This window comes from Lipophrys pholis, assembly GCF_963383615.2.
Source record: "Lipophrys pholis genome assembly, chromosome: 19".
Taxonomy (NCBI): Eukaryota; Metazoa; Chordata; class Actinopteri; order Blenniiformes; family Blenniidae; genus Lipophrys; species Lipophrys pholis.
The window spans coordinates 11,507,127-11,531,412 of NC_137647.1; the positions used below are offsets into that span (position 1 = coordinate 11,507,127).

The following is a 24,286-nucleotide window of genomic DNA, read 5'->3' on the forward strand; positions in this document are numbered from 1 at the left end:
ATCACTCTCAAGTTCAGGTTTCTGTATGGTTGTACTGCATAACACAATTCATTTTGAATATAGGTACATAAACATAACATGATCGCAAAGATATGTTAATCATTGGTCTGTTGTGATTCACCAGTATGGATAATAACTGCTTTAATAAAAAATAAAAAAACATTTTAATATTGAAATACACATATGAAAATATAATGTAAAGAAATCAGGACCACATCGGCATGGTGTGTACAAGCTGGTATATCTACCTCACCTTCCCAAACATGTTAGAGGCAGCCTAACAACACTAGACCCTTGAGATACTAAAACAGTGAACTGGGGTGTTCGAGAGTTTTCTGGGTGAGGAGTATGAGTTGGACCACACACCAGTTTACCAAAAATGCCAAGTGAAAATACTAAAAGTTGTTCACCCACCTTCACCCACATCCTTAGGATTTTTGTCACAGCACAGGGTAAGATGCATGAATAAGAAAACTGTCTAAACATTTTTTTTAAAGTTTAAAGAATATTTGGCTGTATGCTGGACTTCAGAGTGAACATTTGGCACTATTGACAGCTACTGTTCCCCATAGACGTATGTATTATGCGATGCTTGCATACTACGCTATCTAGTGACAATTATCCAATGAAGAAAGACCGAAGACTTTTTGTTTCAAATGGGAATGTCAGAAATAAGTCAAAATATCACTGAACACCTCACCTCAACTGTCTGAGCATACTCCGAGAATGAACCGCACCTCGAAAACATCTGGAGATGTGACATTTGTAAGTGTGTACATGCTTGGTTATAAAGTTTGTCGTTCTTTACGTCAAAGACTCAAGGAATCCCAGACGATGATGGTGACTGTAAGAACATATGGTATACGCACTGGTAACACCTTTCCTCCCTTAGTTCAGCCAAATGTTCCTTCATACACTAGTTTTAGCCAAATATCTGTGTTTACAGTTTTTCTCGATTGCTAAAACACAAAACGTGGCTCCTGCAGCACAAAGACCCAAACCTTTTCGTCATTCCCAAAAGCACACACACATTTCCTATATCTAAAAACACAATTCATCTGTTTCCACATGTCTAAATATTAAAAACTCTTTCTGCAAAACCTTACACAAAAGTGACCAAGTAATGTGTTCATTCAGCAAACGCATGCTCTGAATATAATTAACTCAAATGATCAAAATCTAAACTCAGAGACCACGCCCTTCTCCAGGTGAAAACACTCAACCTAAAAATTGCAACCCATGCACACAGCACAAAATTACTATAGAGATGGATTTACAACAAGATGATTCTTTAAGTACTTTATAGTTGTGACCTCCTTCTATGGAGAAACAAGACTTTCTTTGTCCCACAGCGATAATAAGCTACATTGGGAAACAAGAGCGACGGAACCTATATGATAATTGAAAAAGATTATCTGAAAAAGAAAAACCCCGCAAAGCCTTCAGCAGATTTTCCAACATGATTTATTATTCTACAATTAAAAACATCACAATACAGAAATTCTTAGAAATGAACTATCTCACAAAAGACATTCTTACTTGCCTCTCACGCTATCTTTGCTGTTCTGTGCATTTAAAACAGGAATACAATCTCTTTGTGTTATTGAATCGTTGCATGTAAGCCAGGAGAAAAGTTAAAGCAAAAGTACGTTCGAATGGCAGCCATCAAATTTTAAATTGAACTCGAGCAGGGCCTCGTGAGATGTCAAGTTTAATGTGAATCGGCCTGATCGGCTAAAATCTTAGCATGGAGAAGAGAAGAGAAGAGAAGAGAAGAGAAGAGAAGAGAAGAGGAGAGAAGAGAAGAGAAGAGAAGAGAAGAGAAGAGAAGAGAAGAGAAGAGAAGAGAAGAGAAGAGAAGAGAAGAATAGAATATGGTGGGGAGGTTGACCAAAGGAAAAAAAAAAAAACCTAGAGAGGAGAATAAAGGTCAAGAGAAGAGAAAATGAGGATAGGAAAAGACAATGAGAAAAAGAAGGAGGGAAGGAGAGAGAAAAAGGTCAGAACTGAAAATAAACAGACAGATAGTAAGGTGCAATCAAAGAAAAGGTCGGAAAGGAAGAAAGGGAGGAAGGATGGAGGACTTTCTTCGGCCAGTACTGTCCATCCTGCTGGGTCTTTAGAATGTGTGAGGGGGTCGAACTTTAAAACAGTTGTTACTTTAAAATAAAAACGTCATAATATCTTCAAGTCAGCACATGTATTTGTCTGCTGTATTTTCAAAACTCCTATTGCAACTCATATGCATGATTTCTACCCTTAAAGATGTCAATACTTGAAATGAAGCCGTGTAAATGGAAGACTCTTACACCTTGGAAACTATTTATATATGTACATATAAAGCAGAACACAGTCCTTGTTAATACTTAGCAAATAAGTCGCAATGACATGAGACGTACATTTGTCATAAACCGTTAATGTCTATTAAAGTCATTATCACACACCAGTTCAACAGTTAGTACAGAATAAATCCATTTCATATGGAATAAGATATGAAGAGAGAGAGAAAGAGATGCATGCATAGTATAAATCCTCGAAGTCCTGAAGAGTGAGTTTTAACACCAAACATAAGTGTGTACTGGCTGAAGGTCATTTTTTTTCTTCTCGTGTGAAGGACGGAGCATCTTATGAACAAAAAGCTTGTGTATTATTGTAGATCTGCATCTGTTCTAACATTTCTGTGCTGTTTAGTCAGTCGACATCGAGGCTGCCAACTTCTGACTGTGCCAGAGACTACAGATTCCTTATCAAAGGTACAGAAAGACCTATGCTAAATTCTACAGTACTTAACATTTGCCATGTACATGCATGTGGAGCGACACACTGGTTTATTCACTCAGTCATACGAACAGGTGGTCAGCTGTCAAGTGCTTTCCAATGATTCAGGAATGACCGCTCCAGATGTCAGATATCAAGATTAGGCTTCATTCATGTTGGGAGATATTTACACTCCTGAGCAAAGCAATATACAGCGTATGCTGACAGGTCAAAACACGGATTCTACTTTATGCATATTATATTGTACAACATCGAAACACAACAAAAAGACTGCAGAGTAAAATTTCCCCAAAGGTGAAGGACTCAAGGAGGGTTCTGAGTGCATATTTATAAATATGTACAATATAGGCATGTGCACTTTATATAGTATGCATGAGGGTACTGTGTGTGCTGATTAAAGAAGGGGAAAATCTAGGCCTGTGCAATGGACCTACAGTATATGTCTTGTGTGCCTCCAGGAGCGAACATTTCACAGTCATTGTCCGCCTTGTTACGCTTCACCTAATAATTCCAACCCTCCTCAGTCATGCATCAGACAGTGGGTGTGTGTGTGTGTGTGTGTGTGTGTGTGTGTGTGTGTGTGTGTGTGTGTGTGTGTGTGTGTGTGTTAGCATTATAGCCAGTGTAATGTGGTTTGAAGCTAGAAGGCAGATTTCCTGAAATTCAGCTGAATTTGAAATAATTGGCTTTACACACACACACACACACACACACACACACACACACACACACACACACACACACACACACACACACACACACACACACACACACACACACACACACACACACACACACACACACACACACACACACACACACACACACACACACACACACACACACACACACTCTTATCAATAAATCCACATGTATTTATGTACACACAAACAGCACCAACGCACTCTTATGGTTGGATGGATTAGAGGAAGGAGGTGCAAAACCAAAGAAATGAAGAAAGAAAAAAAAAAAAAAGAAGCAGCCTTGCTGTTGTTATTATTGCTGTTTGTGAAATTACTCACTCGGGGGTTGTCAAAGCATCTCATTCTTCTGTGTGTGTGTGTGTGTGTGTGTGTCTATGTGCATGCTCGATTGAAGACTGCTGCAGTGCCAAGCTTGCTACTCTACATCACACTGAGCTCCGACTGAGGCCTCATCTGACGTACGGATTCAGGCCAAAACAAACAAACAAGCAACCCATGGAATGAAGTAGGTAATGAGAAGTGAGAACATTTGAGATTGAGAAAGGAAAAAGAAAGAAATGAAAAATGTGCTCATTGGCCATATTCCTCTATGTAAGACACCCAGTGTAACTCATGATGGGATACAAGCTGGCTGAAAGAGGCAGCCATGGTCAAGACACAATAGTTGCACGAGTTGTGCCACTGTTGGTTTTTGCTGCATGTGAAGATGACTACCGAGTGCAGGAGAACCACTGACGCTAACACCCCTGTTTTCCATATGTGCCAAAAAGATGACGCCACTTACAGCGAAATGTAGACGTGAATACCGTTGGTCATCTTCAGGGAGCTATCAAGGTTTCCTGCGAGACATTTTTACACGGAGACAACATGAAATTATTTAAAACTTTACACATTGAACACCATAGTCCACCAATCAAATGCTGATAAAATCACTTGCTAATTGAGATACACCAAGTGTGCATTTCAATTGTGCGGTGTGGACTTGGTCCCTATTGGGGATGTAAAGACAGAGAAGAAAAGTGAACATGAGGACTGTGCCACTGAAAAGAAATGGACTCCACACTTACTCAGGTCAATACTCTACATTCAACATCACTAATTACCGATAGTAATTTTAAGAACCTCTGGAAAATCTTCTACCAGTGGCTGAGACTGCTGCTTGGATGCTTCCTGGGTTTACTTGAGACATTACGTGGTAAATATGGTACAAATGACTCAATTGAGATGTTTCGATGATGTAGTGAAGCTTGCGGAGTAATGCAAGAGATCTTATCACAATACTTCAGCTAAACATCAATCAAATTGGAATATTTGCTGTAGAAATTAATCAAATGCTTTAAACAAAGCAACAAAGCAACAAATGAAATTGTGTTCTTATGGGAAAACAGGGAGAACTTGCCGAGCTGGGTTTCATTATACGGACTCTGCTTTCTTTTCAGTTGTAATACATCTTATTAAATTTAGTTGAAATGTACTAAGCCACCTTTGCTTTGGCACAAAACTAAGTCCTGTGACATTTCTGATTCACTTCACCCAAATCTTAGGTATCCGGGGCCTGACATAAGTTTGGCATTGTGATATTTTTCTCTCATGATGACATGAATTGACACACTTTCTAAATAAAAACAACAACAACAACAAACCCCCCGCCCAGAAAAATAAAACAGACATTTGCCCTCCCATCAACTCTGAAATCTTGTTTTCTACCAGTCCATCAGTGTGATCCGTTGTTAGTTTGCGGGGGCCACGTATTCAGGGTTGGTGTAGGAGAAGCCGAGGAACTCGTCCTGGTCCAGGTTCATGATGAAGAGCTTGTCTGTTGGCGTCAAGTCCACCGGCATCTTGGTGAACTCCTTGTCGAAGTTACAGGTGTCTCGGCGGGTTTTCTGCGTGTGGAGTGTGTGGAGATTATGAAGGTGTGACAGGAGGGAACAAAGACAGAAGAAACAAAAAAAAAAATGATTGGAGGATTGTGGGATGGATTGGGGAGGAGAGGAGAAAGCACTGCTGTTAGTTTGTGTTGGATCACCGCTTTTTTCTTCTTCTTCCAAACTCAGATTGTTTTGATTTGGACATGTTGGTGTTTGTATCTGTTTATATTACCAGGTAAACAATGAAGATAATTCAAGTCAGCAGATTAATTAATGGAAAAAAAAGTTGCAACTTTAAATAACCTCACAGGACGTATTAAATATAGAACAGTCATTTTAAACCTCTAATTCCGCTCCGGTGTCTCCTCTCTTCTTTAATGGATTGTTCATACTGCAAATGTTTACTTACAAAACTGTGAAATCACCGTTAAAAGAATCTTGTCCGGAATAATTAGCACATTTATCAGAACTATATCTCACAACATTACTACAATTTGTAGACTGCCTGTCACATTATTTCCTTCATGGGTAATGTGTTAAAGCGCAGCTGTGGGCAGGAGGGCGTCATCAAGTACACGAGCCGGATGCTGATGTCTCTGTTTTTTATCCTCTGGGACCCTCACGTCGAAGTCTTCAACAGGCACATGAGGGGTTGGCTGCTGGTTGGGGAAAAGGTGGTATACACTTCACATATAGAGTCGTGGCTCTTTCATGACCAAACAAATGGCATGTTTCCCCAGGTAAGAGTTAAAACAGAGTTTCTGTTGGAGGGTTGACTGGAGTAACTTTCTGTTCCAGGATGAGTAGAGCTGAAAACCCTCCACAGCCGATTGTTGCACTTGAGTGGTCCCTTTCAACTAGCAGGCCCACCAGGTGGAGTGAACTCCTCAACTCTGTCCCAGTGTCCATCAGAGAGACTGTGCGTCTAAGATGGCTTGTGGTCAGATTTTGATATGAGGAAAGTTGATGGGGAATAATGATGTGGGGATTTCTCAGCTTTACCTATTCCCTCCACAACCGGGTTTATTCCAATAAGGATCCAGAGTTATCAGGTTAAGAGATGGTCTGAATAATAAGAGTTTCACACGACACTTCTGATTGTATTGGTCTTTCCTAATTGAATTTATCATTGGTGGGTAGTGTAACCCTGTTTATGATCCGATCAAGTTCATGTAAATGGCGTGACAAAGTCTTGTGTACATATCTACTTCGCATTTCACCATTGTGAGTCTTCATGCACAGAGAGTTGAACATATAGCAGTGGCAAAGCAAAAGAGATGCTTTTACATCATGCAAACAAAGTTACATGCTCGTCTCTTCCTGATCAGACTCTGAACAAGGAGAACGGTTCTTGGTTGATTGTGAAGAAACACAACTAGATTACTTACGTACTTGACAAATCCATACTAGTGGGCTTCCAGGTGGAGCTGTGTCGTGAGATCACGTGTGCACATATCACAAACGGTCAACATCACAGTGCAAAACATTGAGGGATTGAGCTGCTTACTAATACTCTTGGTACATATAAACCTGCACGTCTGATCACTTCATTCACGGGTCCTGTAAACAATACAATCTGCGCTGCGAAGTGAAAATAGTTCATTTACAGGAAAAACTGACAACATGAATGCAGCTTCTGAACATCTCTTCATCGTGGCACCTGCTAGCGGACGGGACATATGGAGCAGAAACTAAACATATTAACCCTAAACTTGTTGTCATGAGCAGGAGCAGGCAGTTGAAAAACTTGACAGAAGCCAGATTGTTACGGCTGGACATCTGCCTCAAAGCATTCCTAAATCTGCACCTTTATCACAGTGTTCCCAGTCCAGTTTCTACCAGAAGTGACCCAAGGAAGGAAAAATGAGTCATGAATAACCAAGGCTCATTGAATCATAATTCACACAACCTTGAAAATCTTGGAAGATGAATGGATTAATAATTGTCATGGCCCATCAAGACACCATCTTCACCCACCTGCCCATTACATAGACAGTCCTTTTGTTATTTCCATTTATTCCTCACTTGAACATCCAGTCCCTCTTCAGGTATTAAATGCATATTTCTATATGTTATCATGAAAACACTGCACGTAGAATAAAGTTCTTACAGTTTTTACGCTGCGATAGCTACGTAAGCGTACAGGAGCTGTGCTATCACCCAACAAGAGAAGATGTTTGTACAGCAGGTTGGACATGCTAAGTAACGGTGTGTATCTACAACAACAACAAAAAAAGCTGTTTTAGTGGCTTTCCTTCTGTGCAAAATAGAACGGCAGTGTTATCTGTCTGCTTGTTTTGCTGCTGCTGGTGTGTGGGTCTTCACAGAAAATACAAACAAGCACAGCACCCTTCTCTTTTCATGCTGTTTTATAAGACTTATGAACTATGAGAGGGGAACATTTCCCAAATAAATGTTAAGAATAGTGTGAGGCATTTCAAAATAAGGAGAGTTTACAGAAATAAAGGGAGAGCAAGAGCGAGTAGAGTCTGACCCACATGGAAGAAAAAACAAAGTTGTTAAATGGCAGACAGCACGTCAAGACAGAAGAAATCAACTTGAGAGCAACAGGAGCTGTGACTTTGGAGGTGAGGGATTGCTGTGTGTAGGCGTGGGTGCGTGCGTGTGTTCAGTCACAGTGGCAGTAGTAGTAGTAGTAAGAGGGTTTCTCTGGGGCAGGGAATTGTTAATTCACTGCTTGGCTCAGTTTGTGTACGGATGAAGGAGAGAAATGAGAGAACAGGCTGTTAAAGATGGAGGAGTGTGTGTGTGTTCGCGAGTGGGGGGAGGGGAACGGCACGTTAGCTGCGGTAAAGTAGAGCGGCTGCCGTTTGATTCAGACACACACACACACACACACACCGATGCACTGACATGGCTGAGGATTATTGGGGCTCCACATGTTATGTGCACTCATGGTACCGCAAAGCATGTGCACAATCACCGGGGGGGGGGGGATGGTGTTCACACAAACATATTGCTGCGTAGGATGGTCCCCGAAGAAGAGCAACGGCGGTGCCACACTCGGTTTAGCGCTTCACTCAGTAAATCACTTTGAGTACCATACGTGCATTCATCTTTCCAGTGCCCCATTCAAGTCACCCCTCACGGCAGAAGATAGCAGCTATTTGGAAGAACGTCCCTATCCATAGCATACCATAACGATAAGTTAATGCAATGGTTTCACACATTTACCAGATCTGTATCTATAATAAGCCAAACTATAAGCACCTTGACCTGAATTCGATTAGATTTGTGTTTCTGAGTGATACAAATACATTGAAACAACAAATTGTTAGAATGAGTGTTTCAGAGGTGAGCTGCCTCTGCATCAGTCTCACTGTAAAGCTCTTTTTATAGAGTATTTTCATTACCTGTAGGAGTAATTGATGTGTTCTCTGTCGATCTATCAATAAATCTGTGTTGTTTGAAAGTGTTTAAGGTTGAAAATGTGCTTATGTATTATTCATTGATATATTATTTTTTATGTATTATTTATTCGTTTTATCTGTTCATAAATTGTGCTCGATATTTACATTAAACAAACAGTTGCAAAAATATTGGAATATTTCCATCCATGAAATGCTTGATAAGCTAATTATAGTTCATAAAAACATTGACATGAACTGAAGTGAAAATGAAAATTGGACTTTACAATAAAACAAAAACTAAGTGAAAGATGTATTGTATGTTTACAGTGCTACCTTAAGCTCACCAATTGGCTTGTTTGATCTTTGTATATGTATTTCACTCACTCATACCGTCACAATACATTTCTTCATGGAGAGCTGTTTGATTATTCTGCAGATCGAGCCCTCGATGACTCGTCATTGTCGAGGAATGTTTTGCACATATTCGGTTTTTCTGCAGTTACATCTAACTAATGAGAAAAAAATGTTAGAATTTTGCATTTCCTTATTCATTTTTCATCAACTGAGAGGAAGAAGTGGATTGAATTTGGCTGAAGAGTTCCATCGCCACAATCACTTTTTGGAGTGTGAGTATATGCCAATGTCTGAGTCGGTGTGTTCAGGAGGACGTCCTTGTTGTTCTTGAATGTACAATTAACCACCTTTTTTCATCCCCATTCTGTCTGTGATTTTAGGGACTATGAGCAAGATTTTAAACAAACTAAGTGAGGAATCAGTATTTCTCGGCAGTTCATCATATTACCATATACTGTATCTGAAAAAAGACACACCTGAAGCCGCGGTTCAAATCCCATGAAGAGCAGCGAGGAGAGATGTGAAGCAGGATCAAAGAGGAGTTTCTAGTAATGTTCATGTCACACTTTTCTCTTAACCAGCTTTAGGCATTACAACCATTTTTCCGAAGTGAGGAAGAGGATGGTGGCACCAAAAGCATCAGGAGCAGGGCAGATGAGAACTTTAAAGATGATGGGGCACATCTCGTCCCTGCTCACGACATCCCATAAAGCTGACCCTCCTCAGACTCATGCTATGGATGTGGTCGGATTAACTTTACATGTGAAATGTCAGTTTAGCGTTTATTAACTATAGGTTTGGTCTTTAGTGAAAAATTGTGAGGAGATATGTGAGTTTCTCGAACACAATCATCCAATACACATCTATTGTATAAATATTGCATCTTTATATTTGTATTTGTATACATTACATCCTCTTTGTACTCACGGTTTAACTTCATAGACTCAGTGAAACAAATAAACGCCCCATTCAGTCAACTGTAATCAAAGAGTGAGACAATAACTTAGAAATTATGACTACATCGGCTAATCCTCTCCCACAAACAGGTCTAATGCACTAACATCTGTCACATCGCAAGGCTGGATCTTCAAGGTGTGTGTTGAGAAACATCATAGTGACTATATAGGACATCCTAAAAAGCATTTGTATCATGAATAAAGTGAATGCTTCTCCTCTGTCTTGCGCCACATAAATAGATTCTGCTTCGTTGGTCAGCTAAATCAACTAATCAAATGCTGCAACTTCTATTTGAGACTGTAAATGTCATTTCACGTGGTGCTTTGTTTCGCGACTCTCAAAGTCAACATCAAAGCAAAAGTTGAAGGAAATATCTTTACCAATATCATTTTCCTGAAAGCAGTGTTTTAAATGGCCCTTTGAAGTGGTTATTCATGGATAAATGCACATACATGTCTAATGAGATGCAACAGTGGCTGCGGCTTTAAAAATTGCTTCCTGTGAAATGCCTCCTGCGGAGCATCCCACGTTATGAGCACGACTTCCTACCGGAGCGCTGTACACGGAAGAAAACCACGCCAAGTCAGAGGACGTTCAGTTGCATGAACGTGTGGAGCGAAGCATACCGCACTGAAACATGAATCTATCATCAAGCGTCATGAACAGTGCACATATTCTCAGCTCTACGGCACTCAAATTAGGTTACCAACATGCATTTGAGATAAGTGGACACAAAATCACACAAATCCATATGTATGTATTTATGTATCCAGAACTGTGAAAATTCACTGATGTGCACGCGTGTGCACACACACACACACACACACACACACACACAGAGTTATTCACCGTGCACACAGACACAGCCTCCCTCCCTCCCTCTCTCCCTCCCTCTAACACACATATACACACAGCTGCCAGCCATGTAGGCCAGCTCATAATGTGTTCCATCTCAGCACGCTTCAGTTGCAGTTAATGCTGCAAGGCAGAGAGACAGAGATATGCAGAGGGGGGGAAAAAAAGAGAGGAGGAAACGAGATGCAGCAAAGGACGGGGTAAGATAAATATCATTGGCCCTTGGTATAGATGCATAGATAGAAAGATTAGACTATACAGAGGCATTAGGGCAAACACACATAACGTTTCACATCACTGTGTTCCAGAGGCGCTGGCTTTAATAGAGAAACATGACTCCAAGTGTTCAATTTAGCCTTTGCCTAAATGCACCTCCCTTCCCTCTCTTTTGCCTTCCTGCCTCTGTCCCCTCTCTCTCTCTCTCTCTCTCTCTCTCTCTCGGTCTCTCTCTCTCATCCCATCTCTTTTCAGTAACGAGAGGATTAGCGGGAGACGAGCCGATGTCAGCTGAGGATGCGGGGAGAGTGGGAGGCACAGAGGAAAGGGGAGGTGAAGAGGAGAGGAGGGTGAATGAAAGGCGGTATCGAACGCTGACCTGTTTTGGGCTGATAAGCGCAGGCTGCTTTGTGCTGAAGCCACTGGCTTTAATTTGGAGGCTGCAACATTTGGAATTAATTATCACATACACTCCAGCAGTGCTGCGGCTTACTGTGTACACTGGCTATTACATGTACTCCACTGCAAACTTTATACAGCTTACGTGCTGCAACTTACTGTTGCACGGGAGCCGGAATTGCTTTAGAATACATTTTCACAAAATGCAGTTGCATTACAATGTCAGCGTTCAGTGAACAAAGACTGATGTGGGCTCTTTTATTCAGGTTGTGGGCGACAAAAGTGAAAATCAAAGCTAAATATGTATAATAATATGTATAATCAGGGATTCGGGGATATATTACACATATGTAAGACTATAACTACCATAGACTCTTACTGTTTATATTTATATAGATATTGTACTTTTCGAACAAGCTTGGGAAAGATCTGGCTGAAGTGCTGTTGTCAGCATTGACACATTATTTTTAGTTACCTGAAATCCCTTTAACTATAGCAACAAGATTGTGGATCAGTCCAGCATTAAGACTCCTGGTCATTGCTGTGTGCCCTCAGGCTTAATTAAGTTATATCAATGTCATCACAGTGCCAACAAGGGACCTGGGTAAGAAAAAAAAAAAAAAGAAGACAAAAACAAAAACAAAACACTGATTATTAGGGGATTAAACCTACTGGGGTGGGGCCAGAGAGCACAATGGAGAATCTGAGACTTTTGCCTACTCCGACAGTCAAAATTGAATTTGCACGCCAAAAGACATACACACGACAAGACACCTTCTCAAATTTAGAGCAGACTTGGCAAACTGCCCATTTCTTTTCTTTTTTGAAGGCTCCTGTTGTTGGTTGTTGGGAGAAAGAGGAAGGTGGTGGATAACGCTGCAGTTGACTTTTTTGGCGATGCAGATTATAAAGGGTGATAACAGCTTTATTAAAGACAATGTTGTGGGGGGGGGGGGGGCTCAGGGAAAAAAGTTTGCAAACTACTCACTATGTTTTAAATTTTTTTCTTTCCCTGAATTCAGAGTGACTTTTGCGGACATAGGCAAATCACAAAACAAAAGAATAGGACAGCTACACCATCGACGGGAACTCAATCCTCACTCATCTGGCACCTTACAATACCAGAGTGAGTTGTCTTATCCAGTACTCTTACTAGTCTATTTAAGCTCTTCATACAGAACCCAGATTGGACCTGGAGAAAAACCTATCTCGATCCACAAGGTTTTTCATTGTTTCCATCCATTTAATCACCTTTCATACAACAGTAACTGCTTCTGCCATAAAGTCAGGATCCCAAACCCCCCACCCCCCACCCTGGAATTTCATAACAAATTAGGATAAAACATGTTAAGTACTGTACATCAGTAGTGCTGGTAGGAATATTTGATTAAATTGCAATATCTATTTCGCACAGTTTTCGATGTTAATGAAAATCTAGTTTGCTGTTGGCACTTGCTTCAGTTTTAATCGACACCGGAGTGAAATCTCAGGGATCTTTCGTAGAGTGAAATTCTCTTCCACCTCAAGACATGAAAGTGATTTAGGGTATTCCCTCAAATGTCAAACTATTAACCTAAAAATAAATCATTTATCAGTTTGGGAAAACCACTTTAAAATTGTTAATGGAGCGGAGACACTGCGATAAAACATGATGCCGCTCTACTGTAAACACATATCAGGAAGGTCAGTCTTGAAAAGTTTAACGCCATATAGTATTAATTTGGAATACTACATATGCTTGTGTAAATCAGTGTTGATTATTGCAGTGGAAAAGACTTGTTAGAAATCACATGCTACAAAATCAAATACATATAGAGCAGTTCCAGAGAGTAGTTTGTTTCAATCTGCATGTTTGAATGACTGTAAGCATCTATTCTTGTGTTCAATGTGGGTCAGTCTGAGCTTCAACACGGTAAGTTTGAACAAGTTTACCCAACAGATACCGCCTGTTCTTTTTATGATTCATGTCTTTCTGCAGTATACCTGGGGAAAACCCACCAACGCTAATGGTGAACATGCAACCTCCACAAAAAAATAACCCCCGAAGCCATGAATCGAACCACAGCTATTTCAGCTGTGAGTTCAGTGTGAGACTGCACCAATCCAAACACGTCTGATCACTTATACTCACTGCAGTAGTATTTCCATTCAGTTAGAAATTCTAAAGCTCACTTTATTTCCAGCGTTTTCATGCTGCTTCCTATCACACGGTGAGACTCTCAACCACTCAGTCTGGTGTATGTCCATACTTGTTAACAATATAATGTACCGGGAGAAGTAAGTGGTGCAACATACAGTTATTAAAAGTAAATGTGCGGCTTGTCAGAGCAGCAGCGGCAGCTCCGCTACAGTGGATTGTGAGCAGCTTTAAAGGCGGCGGGAAGCGGCTGAGTGGCTCAGCAGGGCTGTGTGTATGTAGGCCGTGTTCTGCATGTTATTTCCTTGAAGTCATCAGACCTACGCTCCCCCATCAGAGAAAGGCTCTTATGATAAGTGGCAGCCATGAAATATGCACAGCCTGTTGTAGCCGCCTGCCTCGCCTCACAGAGCTTCGCTTTGCATCCTCGTCTCCTCCCTCCATCTTTCCCTCCCCACTACTGTCCCTTCTTCCAAACACCTATTCCTCTCTCCTCCGATCATTCCTTCGTTGCCGCTCATTGCTTCTCTCGCCTTCCTGCTTCTGCATTACCTGCCGGTCATCCTCCATCACTCCTATCGTTATCCGCTCACCGTCTTCTGTGTTTTGCCACCAGATCTTGTTTTACAAAACATTGTGTGTTTGTCTCAGGAAGTAATCTTTCAGTTTCATGTGAATAAGAGGTTGAAAAAAAACACCTTAAACATATCAAAAGATACACAAGTGCGGAAAAAGCCTCAGTCAATGCAAAAACCTACATTATTAAAAAACATACAAAATAAATGTCCTAAAAAACAGATTGAAAACGACATTTAATATTTTAAATTCTTTATTTTAGGTATGTATCTCTTTTTATGGAAAACAAAAAAGAAAAAGAAAATTTTGGCACATGGAAAGCATTGTGAAAAGCATTTTTTTTTTCTCCTTTTTTTTTGATATAAATATGCATTTTCCACACAGCGCACATAACAGCTTGGATCACACCTTTGAAGCACTGCTGACACAAAAAACATGGACCATCCTAATATGTTAAATGCATATAAGTTTTGTCTAATAAGGTCAAACAAAAGCTCTTTTTTTTCATGCAGTTCATTTATCTTTTCCTTCAGTAGGAACAAAATTATGGAAACGGAAACACCAATCCAGGAGTACGACCCTTCCTCCTCTCCACCCTCTAAATACTGACAACATGTAGAATAATCGGTTAATATCAACATTTGACACTAATATATGTTTATGTATAGGTATATATGTGTAAGTATATTCTGTTGCTGTTAAAATGCAGGATAACAATGACTGAGATAAATACTCACAATCGTGGTGCGACACAACAGTGGACGTCTTGGAGATAATGGGGTTCATCCAGTTATAAAAACACAATAGCAGGTTAAAAAGCTGACAGGACACACCATGTCCGGATGTAAATCACTACTTACCCTCCCAAAATCCTCTAACATGATCTATTTAAGTGTTTATGGGACGCCGTGTGAAAGTATTCAGCAGCAAAGTCACCAAAGGATACAATAATCCTCAGTGCTGACTTTTCCACTGTGATTTCCTGATAGGGCTTTTGGTACATTAGCTTTCTACTAACCCTTTCTCAGGGCATAAACCAGCAAAATCAAATTGCTATCAGGTTGGGGAACCGAGAGTCCATCAGTGTGGCTTTTCTCTGCGATAGATCCACTATTGAGCTCTGATCTTTCCTGATGATATTCTGAGATGTCTGTTATTACCTCCCTGATAATATCTTGGCCACAGCCATGACAGCGGAGGCTGTCACGTCCCTCACCAGACCAGATAAGTGTTCAAATGAAGAAAAACTCTACGACTGCACTCCTGCAGCTCAATTTTCAGTGGAAGAAAAAAAAAAAGAAAAAAGAAAATATAAATCTAAAGTGGAAGCCAAACACAGTCAGACCTGAGGAAAGTTTAACCAAACATGCCTCAAGACAGAGACAACAGCAACAGCAACAGACACCACTGTCAATTAGTGCTAATGTAAAAACTATTACAGGTACGAGAAAACAAAAGAACTGGAACTTAAAAGACCTTTGTGAGCTTTCCAATCGGCCCTAAAAGAGTGAATTAACTTGAGAAGACTAATTGTGATTTAGATGATTTATGATTTTGAACTATTGTCTGCGGTGTTCAATGAAACAGCTTGATGGTCAGAACTGTGGTTTACTGAACTATACTGCACTGTACTCTGGTGTATGGTACTGTACTGTGGTGTAATGAACTGTACTGTACCATACTGTACGGTACTGTAGTGTAGTGTAATGAACTGTACTGTACTGTACTGTGGTGCAATGGCCTCAGAAGCAAAGCAATACTTAACTTAACTGAAACCAGTCTCATTGGAATTGAACTCCGAAAGGTGTTTTTTTTTTTTTTCTCCCCATCAGCATCTATCATTACAAGTGCAGGACTGACATTTTCAGTTGTGGATATGTGTGTAGTCACATTTGCCCATTTTGAAGAAAATAATCTCTGGAATGATGAGAATGAAACACAAAGTACAGACACTGTTCTCTGTCACACTGGAACAGATGAACCAATACCTTGACCGCATTGGCAGAATTGTAAGCGATTGCTTCAAATCTTCCAATCAGCCTACTTTTCTGCTTCAGTAAATCTCCTTTTGACCTGTGCCCACGTGGTTCAGCATTTCTTAGGATGGATATTATCATCCCACATAAAAAGAGGGCTACTTGAAAGACGCGGATCACAGTGAGTTAAAACACTGCTGCTAAAAAGCTCGACACAAACTTTACGTCAAATCATATATTCATCCCATTGATGAGGTTTTGCTTTAGTCAATACTAGGAATATTTTTTTTAGCTTTGTCTTTTTTTCAGAAGCACAGGATAAATACATCACTCTGATTAAAAACAGAGTGCTTGGCCCAACAGACCTTGCACGGCTCCAACGCTGGGCTTTCTGGGAAGTTTAAGATTTAAATCGGCAGCCGATGACAATGTAGAGACAACAAAATTTAGGGCTGCAGCTCCTTGAAATCTAAATAAGCTCATTCAAACTACATCTGTCCTCTTGTGCAACCTCCAGAGTGGCTGGTTGGAGGTCAAGTGGATCTTACTAATACTGCCTGATATGACGGGAGGCTGCCGACACTGTCATACGCACAAACGTAAACACAAGGCCGGGCGAGACGCTGCGAAGGCAGCGCAGACACACGTACGAATGCAAATCTGCACTTTCGTACACAGTGCTCGTTCACACTTTGAGCATTGATGTGCAGGCGCATACACACACTGTAAACAAACACCTGGGTATTGGAATCATGCCTTTGTAAAACACTGCTAGTCTGTTTCAATGCTTAAATACTAGATAATAGGAGTATAAGAAATAGTATTGTCTATTTTTACTGACTCAAACCTTCTATAAAAAAACTAAATTTCCCCACTGCATTTTACTAGTATCGACCCACCTGTTGAGGTAATACTTTCTGAGAATTAAAATGCAGTCGGGAGAGAAGGTCCTGGGCTACTTTTGATATAGCAACTCATGCATGTATGTCAAGCATTCCGGTTTTAGCTAAGATAAGGATTAAACAGACACTAATATTATTGTACACTCAATAAAAAGCACACAAATAATTACGGGCCTAACTAAAAATTGCTGGAAAAACAATGGAATGAATAAAAGAAAAGTTAAAACACAATTTTCACCCAACATAAAAGTCAGAACACTGAAGCTATTTTACACATCAAAACTTGCAGTTGTGTTGTTTGTCAGCTGGGGTGGCAACACTACTATGCAGTAATGTTACCCATCTTTAAAAAAAACATTTTGTTCCCCCCCCCCCAAAAAAAAATGGTGTGGTAATTGTCTGAATGTTTAGTTTTTTCCCCATTTTAAAGTCAAATGTGAAAGGTCACAGTTAATTTTGAACCATTATTTTGATCATATAATGGTAAATTAAACACACACTCTTTGTTCACACTGCAAGGAGCACAGGTTGAGAATTACCATAAATGCAAAATAAGTCTGATTAAAAAAAAAAAAGCATGTGGCAAATCATTTTCTTCAAATGTCATGTACGGTGCCATGCAGAATATTACACCCCATTGGTTCAAAGTAATAAGACCCTTGAAAAGCAAAGCCAAGAAAAAAGTTAACTCTGAATCCTACGTGTAGCAATAATTTGGTTGCATACTCTAGAAACATGATCACTTTGTTTGAGAGCAGTTTGGGGAGCTGGATATTTCCACTAGAGTGCTACAATTCATGCAATCATATATTTGAATCCCCAGACGGGGATCAACACTTCATCAAGGTGGCAACAGGGTAGTGAACAAATCTGTGTTATATGTGATCAGAGTTAATTCTGTGTTTCAGGTTAATGACATTTTGACGGCTGTCACACAAATAATTTCAAGGATATAATTGTGTGTGTGTGTGTGTGTGTGTGTGTGTGTGTGTGTGTGTGTGTGTGTGTGTGTGTGTGTGTGTGTGTGTGTGTGTGTGTGTGTGTGTGTCTTCATGTGCCCATGCAGAAGCTGAAATCAGGGAATCAAGCCTGCTCTGTGGCAGGGCTGGTAGCATCAGCTCCTGGGAACTCCGGGTTGATAAAGGAGAATCCCTGGAACTCGTCTTGATCCAAGTTCTGAATCACTTCCTCGTCAGGAGGGGTCAGCACCGGCGGGTGGCGTGTGAAAAAACGGTCAAAGTTCTCAGCTTCACGTCCGCACTGTTAAGGAGGGCGGGGAGGGATGGAGTGCGGGGGGAGGGGTGGATTGGGGAGGGGTAGAGCGGGGATGGAGAGGAATGGATGGATTGAGGTTGGGTGGGGGGGAGGGGGGGGGGGGTGAAGAAGGAGAGGAGAACAAAAGAAGGGGAATGGCAGGTTGAACCAGGGCGTGAGATGACCGTCACTCGAACATGGTTTCAACTATCAGAACAAGTGTCTGCACTCGAGGTGTGCTTCATTTAATGCTCCTGCACCCGTGGGAGAGAGCGCCGCGTCGCCAGCCGCTCTCACTGGAGGATAAATAAAGCACGCCTCAGGTACGTTCTCCTTGTTCAGATATTTGAAGCATCTCCAACTCAAAATTCTTAACACAACAGGGCCACTGACGTCTCAAGCAACCTGTGGCAGTGCACTACATCCAACATGGGGCCATGCCTGTGTCTCGCACGGGGCTGCCAGTTTTGGGTGATGAAGAACACCGACCAAACCATCCCAAACACAAATAGCTTCTTTTTTTGAAATCTCCTCTGAATTGATTGTTTCTAACTTATATAATATAAAAGTAAATGGGATTTTCTTGAAGGCTCAAAGCGAAAGACGGCTTTTTTTTTTTTTTTTGCTGCCAACTGAAATTGAGCAAATATTTAGTTTTATGTTCTATTGGGAATAAAGTATGTCGTTATGAAATTTCGAAAAATCATTGCATTTTGTCTATATTTACATTTAAAACTTTTTTTGGACACACAGTTTGCCCAAATATTATATGATCAATACTTTATTGGGACATCTTCATCACGATCCAATGAAACTCCTCACTATTCTGCCTACAGGGAAATGACTGAAAAAATTATTTTCAATTCCACATTAGGTGGAGCTTGTTTTCTTCAACAAGCAATTTGCTAAAAAAAAAAAAAAAGGAAGTAATTGTTCATTTAAGTCCACTCATTTCTGTCTTCTGACCACTGGAAAGCAAAAAAGCTGATATACCCCTGAGACGTGCGTTCGCCTAAGTATTTAAAACAAGTTATTAACTTGAAAACAATATTTTCCCGACAAGTATGCCTCGCAGGGACTTTAGGCCCAACGATTTTATTTTTTTACCCCCCATCTCCATCACTGAGCTTTAATTAACACAACAAGGATTCGGTGTCCTCTGACAACATCACCCAGAGGAAAACTACAAACTCATTAAATCCCTGTTACTCAGAAAACGAAATGAAATTAAGCCAGACTCTTTATGGTTTGGGGAAACCTGTGAAATGAGCAATACACCAGGGTCGGATAGTATTTGCAGCTAATTACTTGCATTTGTTTTAACCAGTTTTTTTGGGGCGGGGGAGCAGATGAAATAAGTGCCACAAAGTTTACGGGAATAAATGTCATCACGACATGGCTCCAGATTTTCCAGGATTTTGAGGAAAAGGTTTCTGTGGTGCACTCCAGGACAGGTTTGACTTGAGATTGGGCCTCAGAGCATGCAAATAAACAGAAACATACAAAAAAAAAAAAAAAAAAACTGAACACAAAGAGGACAAATAAAATGTGAAAGGACAGATGGGGTGATGCACGGTCACAGCAAACAGATGGAGTGGTGAAGATGTGGATAGGGTGGATGACATCTGTTTGGACGATGACGGTGGATGGAGACTAACAGTAGATTAAAGGACAGATGAACGAGGATGGTCACAGTTTTAAATGGAAGTCTGTGGCGATGGCATGAACAACTCTCATGTGTTGGATGAATTATTAAACCAGCCCGCCAGTCGGTCTGTCGTTTGGTCAGTTGGTCATTCACACGTTCATACGCTCCCATTCCCACCCAGGTCACACGCGGCCTGCAAAAGGTACCCAGCTCGTACGACAAGAGTCATCAGGAACAATCAGGAAAGTAGAACGAGCATCATGCACCTTTCGGGAACAACACGGCACACGAACATCAACTCTTCAAAGAAAAATGATTAAAGCTGGGTTTTCGTCACAAATAAAATGCTCTGAAAAAAAGTCGGTGTAAAGCAAATTTAGAGGAAAACAATGTTGAAATATGTCATACACTTTACTCTGGGTAAAGCGGCTTCTCCTTCCTGTCTGGCAATATTGGGACTATATGTGTGCAACAACTGTTGTATACATATGTATGTATGTTGTTAACTAGGTGAAAAGTCAGCTTTTCAATATGTAGTTATTGCTGTTAGAAGGTAAAACTCACTGTATTGTTGTACCTTTTCTTTTATGGCTTTGTGTCGCAATTTTCTATAAATCTCTTACCTTTTAAATATGTCTGAGATCCTAGTTGCACAATAATGTTGGTGGTGATGAATTTAAAGCACATTTTTTTACTGCTTTACACAGACTTTAAATCTGTATTTGCTTAAAAAAAAAAAAAAAGGTCCAATAACATGGCACCATAGAGGATCAAAAAACCATTTTCAGATAAACTGCACCTCAAATGCTTATGTAGACTAAGCAAAACAGTTCCAGATCTAAGAAAGAGTATGCAAGAGAGAGAGAGAGAGAGAGAGAGAGAGAGAGAGAGAGAGAGAAGAAGCAAGTGACAGGGCAGAGGCATGAAAGACAAGAGAAATTAGAAAGACGAGATCAAACACACATTGAGGAGATAGAAGAGAAAAAGTAGAGAAGAGATGAGAAAACATATGTCATTCCCCACATCAGAGAAGTCTACAGCAGAACGCCAGCGTTCCAGTAGCCAGGTTGGAATGTGCACAGACACACAGAAGCAGACAGAAAGACCGCAGCATAGGCTCCTCCAATCACGCACAACCCAGAGAAAGCTGCAAATCAGAAAAACTAGCCGCATTATGGCCTAAGGCGGAGTATGTGTACATATTATGTGCCTACAAGGCTGAGTATTAGATGACATCATTCCGACTCTCGTTATGATCAAACACATTTTTTTTCTTATAACAAAAAAAACAACAACAAAACTATTCCAGTAATGCAAAACACAAACACAGTACTTCCAAGTCACTTTAGCGGAAGCTGTACGGACGTGGACGTATTCCCTGGAGGTTTAGTCTGAACTCAGTCTCACCCCCACAGAAAACAAAATCCCTTTCAGGTTTCAGAAGAATGCAACTGCACCAGGCAGCAGACACCAGCTCTGTGTGTGCACGCTTAAAAGAGTCGCCACCAACAAACTCGTTTGTACGTCCAGTCCACAGTATTCACTCCCTTTCTCCATCCACGGAGGAATTATCACTGCACCCGTCTCATTATCTCCCTCTAACATCAACATTTATGGCGATACTGTATATGATCATCACCAGCTCCGCTTTCATCAACATTCTCCACCGTCATCATCACAACGTCCCAACTTACCTGTGCACACTGTCTCACACGGGGAGGGGAGAGAGACAGACGTCACATTGAAAGTGAAAAGATAGGGGGAGACAGAGCTACGCGTTGAAAGGAAACAGAGAAAGTTAGACCGGGAGAAGGAAAGACGAGTAAAATTGGGAAGCACAGTAATGCAGATCACTCTAATCTTTCCTGGTCGGCACTCATGCGTCGAGCATGTATTCACTCTTCCCGCTCGGGTGCTTCGTACGTCCTAACTTGTGGTCACGTGGGGTTTCGAGGCGGTCAGACTTACGGATTTGGGTTTGAAAGGCGGCTGCACCTCCTTGTTCTCCAGTTTCTCCCAGTCCATGTAGCGGAAAAAGCTGTGCTCCCTGATGTCTCGCTCCCCTTCAGGGCCACAGCCCAGTCGTTTCGCCGGATGCTTTGTCATCAGCTGAAAAAAACGGGAGATGATTACTGTACATAACTCCTGTTTCCCCAACTATATTGTTTATGTTGGGAAAAAAAGTTATGGGGTGAATTTGTAAATTCTATACATTCCTTCCATATGTTGCAGTGGTTTTAAATATGTGTGATTTCAAAAGGATCGTTATTACCATTATGTTTAACTCATAGCAAAATCATTATAAAAATATATGAGTGGAAGATGAAACAAATGACCATTTTAAAAGTGAATGTACTGTATGCGATTGTGTAATAGAGTTCAATTAAACATTTAAGATACAAAGCAAATTTATAAATGTTACGATGAATAGCACCTACTAGCTGTTCATCAATATCATAACCGGGAAGACTGCAGGATTTTAGGAAAACCACTCAAAGTGGTGCTAAGGTATCACATTAACACCTTGTCAGAATCCGAAATAACTTTAAAGTGCTAAAGGGATTTGGTTTGAATGAAAATGTAAAAACAACAACACAGCATGTCTTTTATCACTACCACTGTGTGGAGGCATGAGGCCAAAGCATACAAGATGGCCAACATGTTTGAACTGGCATTAGATTCAAAATGCAAATGTTTGTTATGGAAATGTGTTTTTATGCAGGTTTATGCAGGTCATTAAGTAGAAAGTGTGTAGAAAATGTACCGTCATGCAGTGTTTGGTGCTACAAGTATCTCATGGAATCACAATTCATATAATCTATCCCGGTTATTCTGTATCAACATATCCAAAAACTGTTGATAAGAGGTATTCATATGATGAAAATTGAGAATGAGTTCAGAAATATATATATATATATATATATATATATACATATCCCAAAACCCTTTTTTTTTATGTTTCGTATTTCAGTAATTCATTATCACTTTGTAACATTTACAACAGGTATAATGCTAACCTGCATGGTCTGAATCTGATCTGCACTCAACAGTGTGTTGCTGCAATGCCCCAAATTTCCCCTCTGGAATCATTAAAGTTTCATCTCATTTATTCCTGTCTCTTCCCCTCAGAGTTTCAGACTATGATTGTTTCATTCAGCTCAGTTCATAAAAAGATCTCAATAAAATTCTTAGTGTCTCTTGATTGTAATTTCTTTGCCATCCACATACAGTATACCGCCACACGTCATCTCAGATGCCGCTCCTCTGGGACCAAAAATAATTCGCCACATTACAGCCTGCAGACAAATGAATAGCTGTTGTATTTTTCCCTCTTATACCGCAGCCGTTGTCCGCAGGCATAATTAAGGACCGTTTACAATGTCTGTCCAGACAAAAACTGAAGAAACGCATCAAGTTTAGTGACGTCAGAGAGTGTGTGTGTGTGTGTGTGTGTGTGTGTGTAGGCGGGGTGTGCCTCCCTAAGGAGCAGCAGTCATAACTCATTACATTAGAGAGAGAATAACATTTTCCAAGGGTCAGTCAACATTACACTGAGCGCGCACGCACGCACGCACGCACGAGTGCATGACCACACAAAATTTCATTCCTTACCATTTTCAAGGTGTACAATGTCTTCTCTCGTCTGTTTCACTTTTTTTTTTTTTTTTGCAAGATTATGACACATATTTTAACGTGTTATATACAAATATGTGTTACATACTGTAGAGTCGGCTTTTTTTCTTTTTTTTCTAACCCTACAAGCAACGAATGTTGTTGTGTCGTGTTAGTGTGCGTTAGTGAGAGAAATACTATAATATAATACTATAATATATTGTGGCACAAAGCTTCCAAACTCAAACAGGTCGAGGCAGAATTTGAGTGAGACATTTAACAACAGCAGAATCTACGGATACACAGTAAACTGACTCGCAGTAGATACACTTTGACAATCACATATAACAATCTAGAACATCAGCTGTAATTATTATCAGGGGGTTTGTTTTTGCGATCAGTGAGCTTATAACTTGGCTATATGTTTATTTTAAGGTTGAAATACGCTGTACTGGCTGCACAGTGCTGCAAGAATACTCTGTGTGGAGTTTGCATGTTCTCCACATGCATGTGTGCACTTTTTGCAAACACTCCCTTCTCCTTCCACAATCAAAAACAGACAAGTGCGATTACCTCAATTATCATATAATTACAAATATAAAAGAATCAGAATATTTGAGAGACGTCTCTATATCACTTTTTTAGGTCCATTTTCTTCATGGGACAGCAAACCACC

The 24,286-nt window shown here is 40.5% G+C and overlaps 1 protein-coding gene across 1 annotated transcript in view; it reads right to left on the reverse strand.

The window, feature by feature from the left end:
- Window positions 1-16,039: 16,039 nt before the first annotated feature.
- LOC308124968 (protein kinase C beta type) overlaps window positions 16,040-24,286 on the reverse strand; it is a 73,671-nt gene continuing 65,424 nt past the window's right edge. Inside the window, exons 16-17 of the mRNA XM_080488396.1 lie at window positions 21,967-22,107; window positions 16,040-18,356 (exon numbers count right to left, since the gene is read on the reverse strand). Of these exons, the coding sequence (XP_080344522.1) occupies window positions 18,180-18,356; window positions 21,967-22,107 (318 nt within the window). The 3' untranslated portion in view covers window positions 16,040-18,179. The remainder of the gene's footprint in view (window positions 18,357-21,966; window positions 22,108-24,286) is intronic.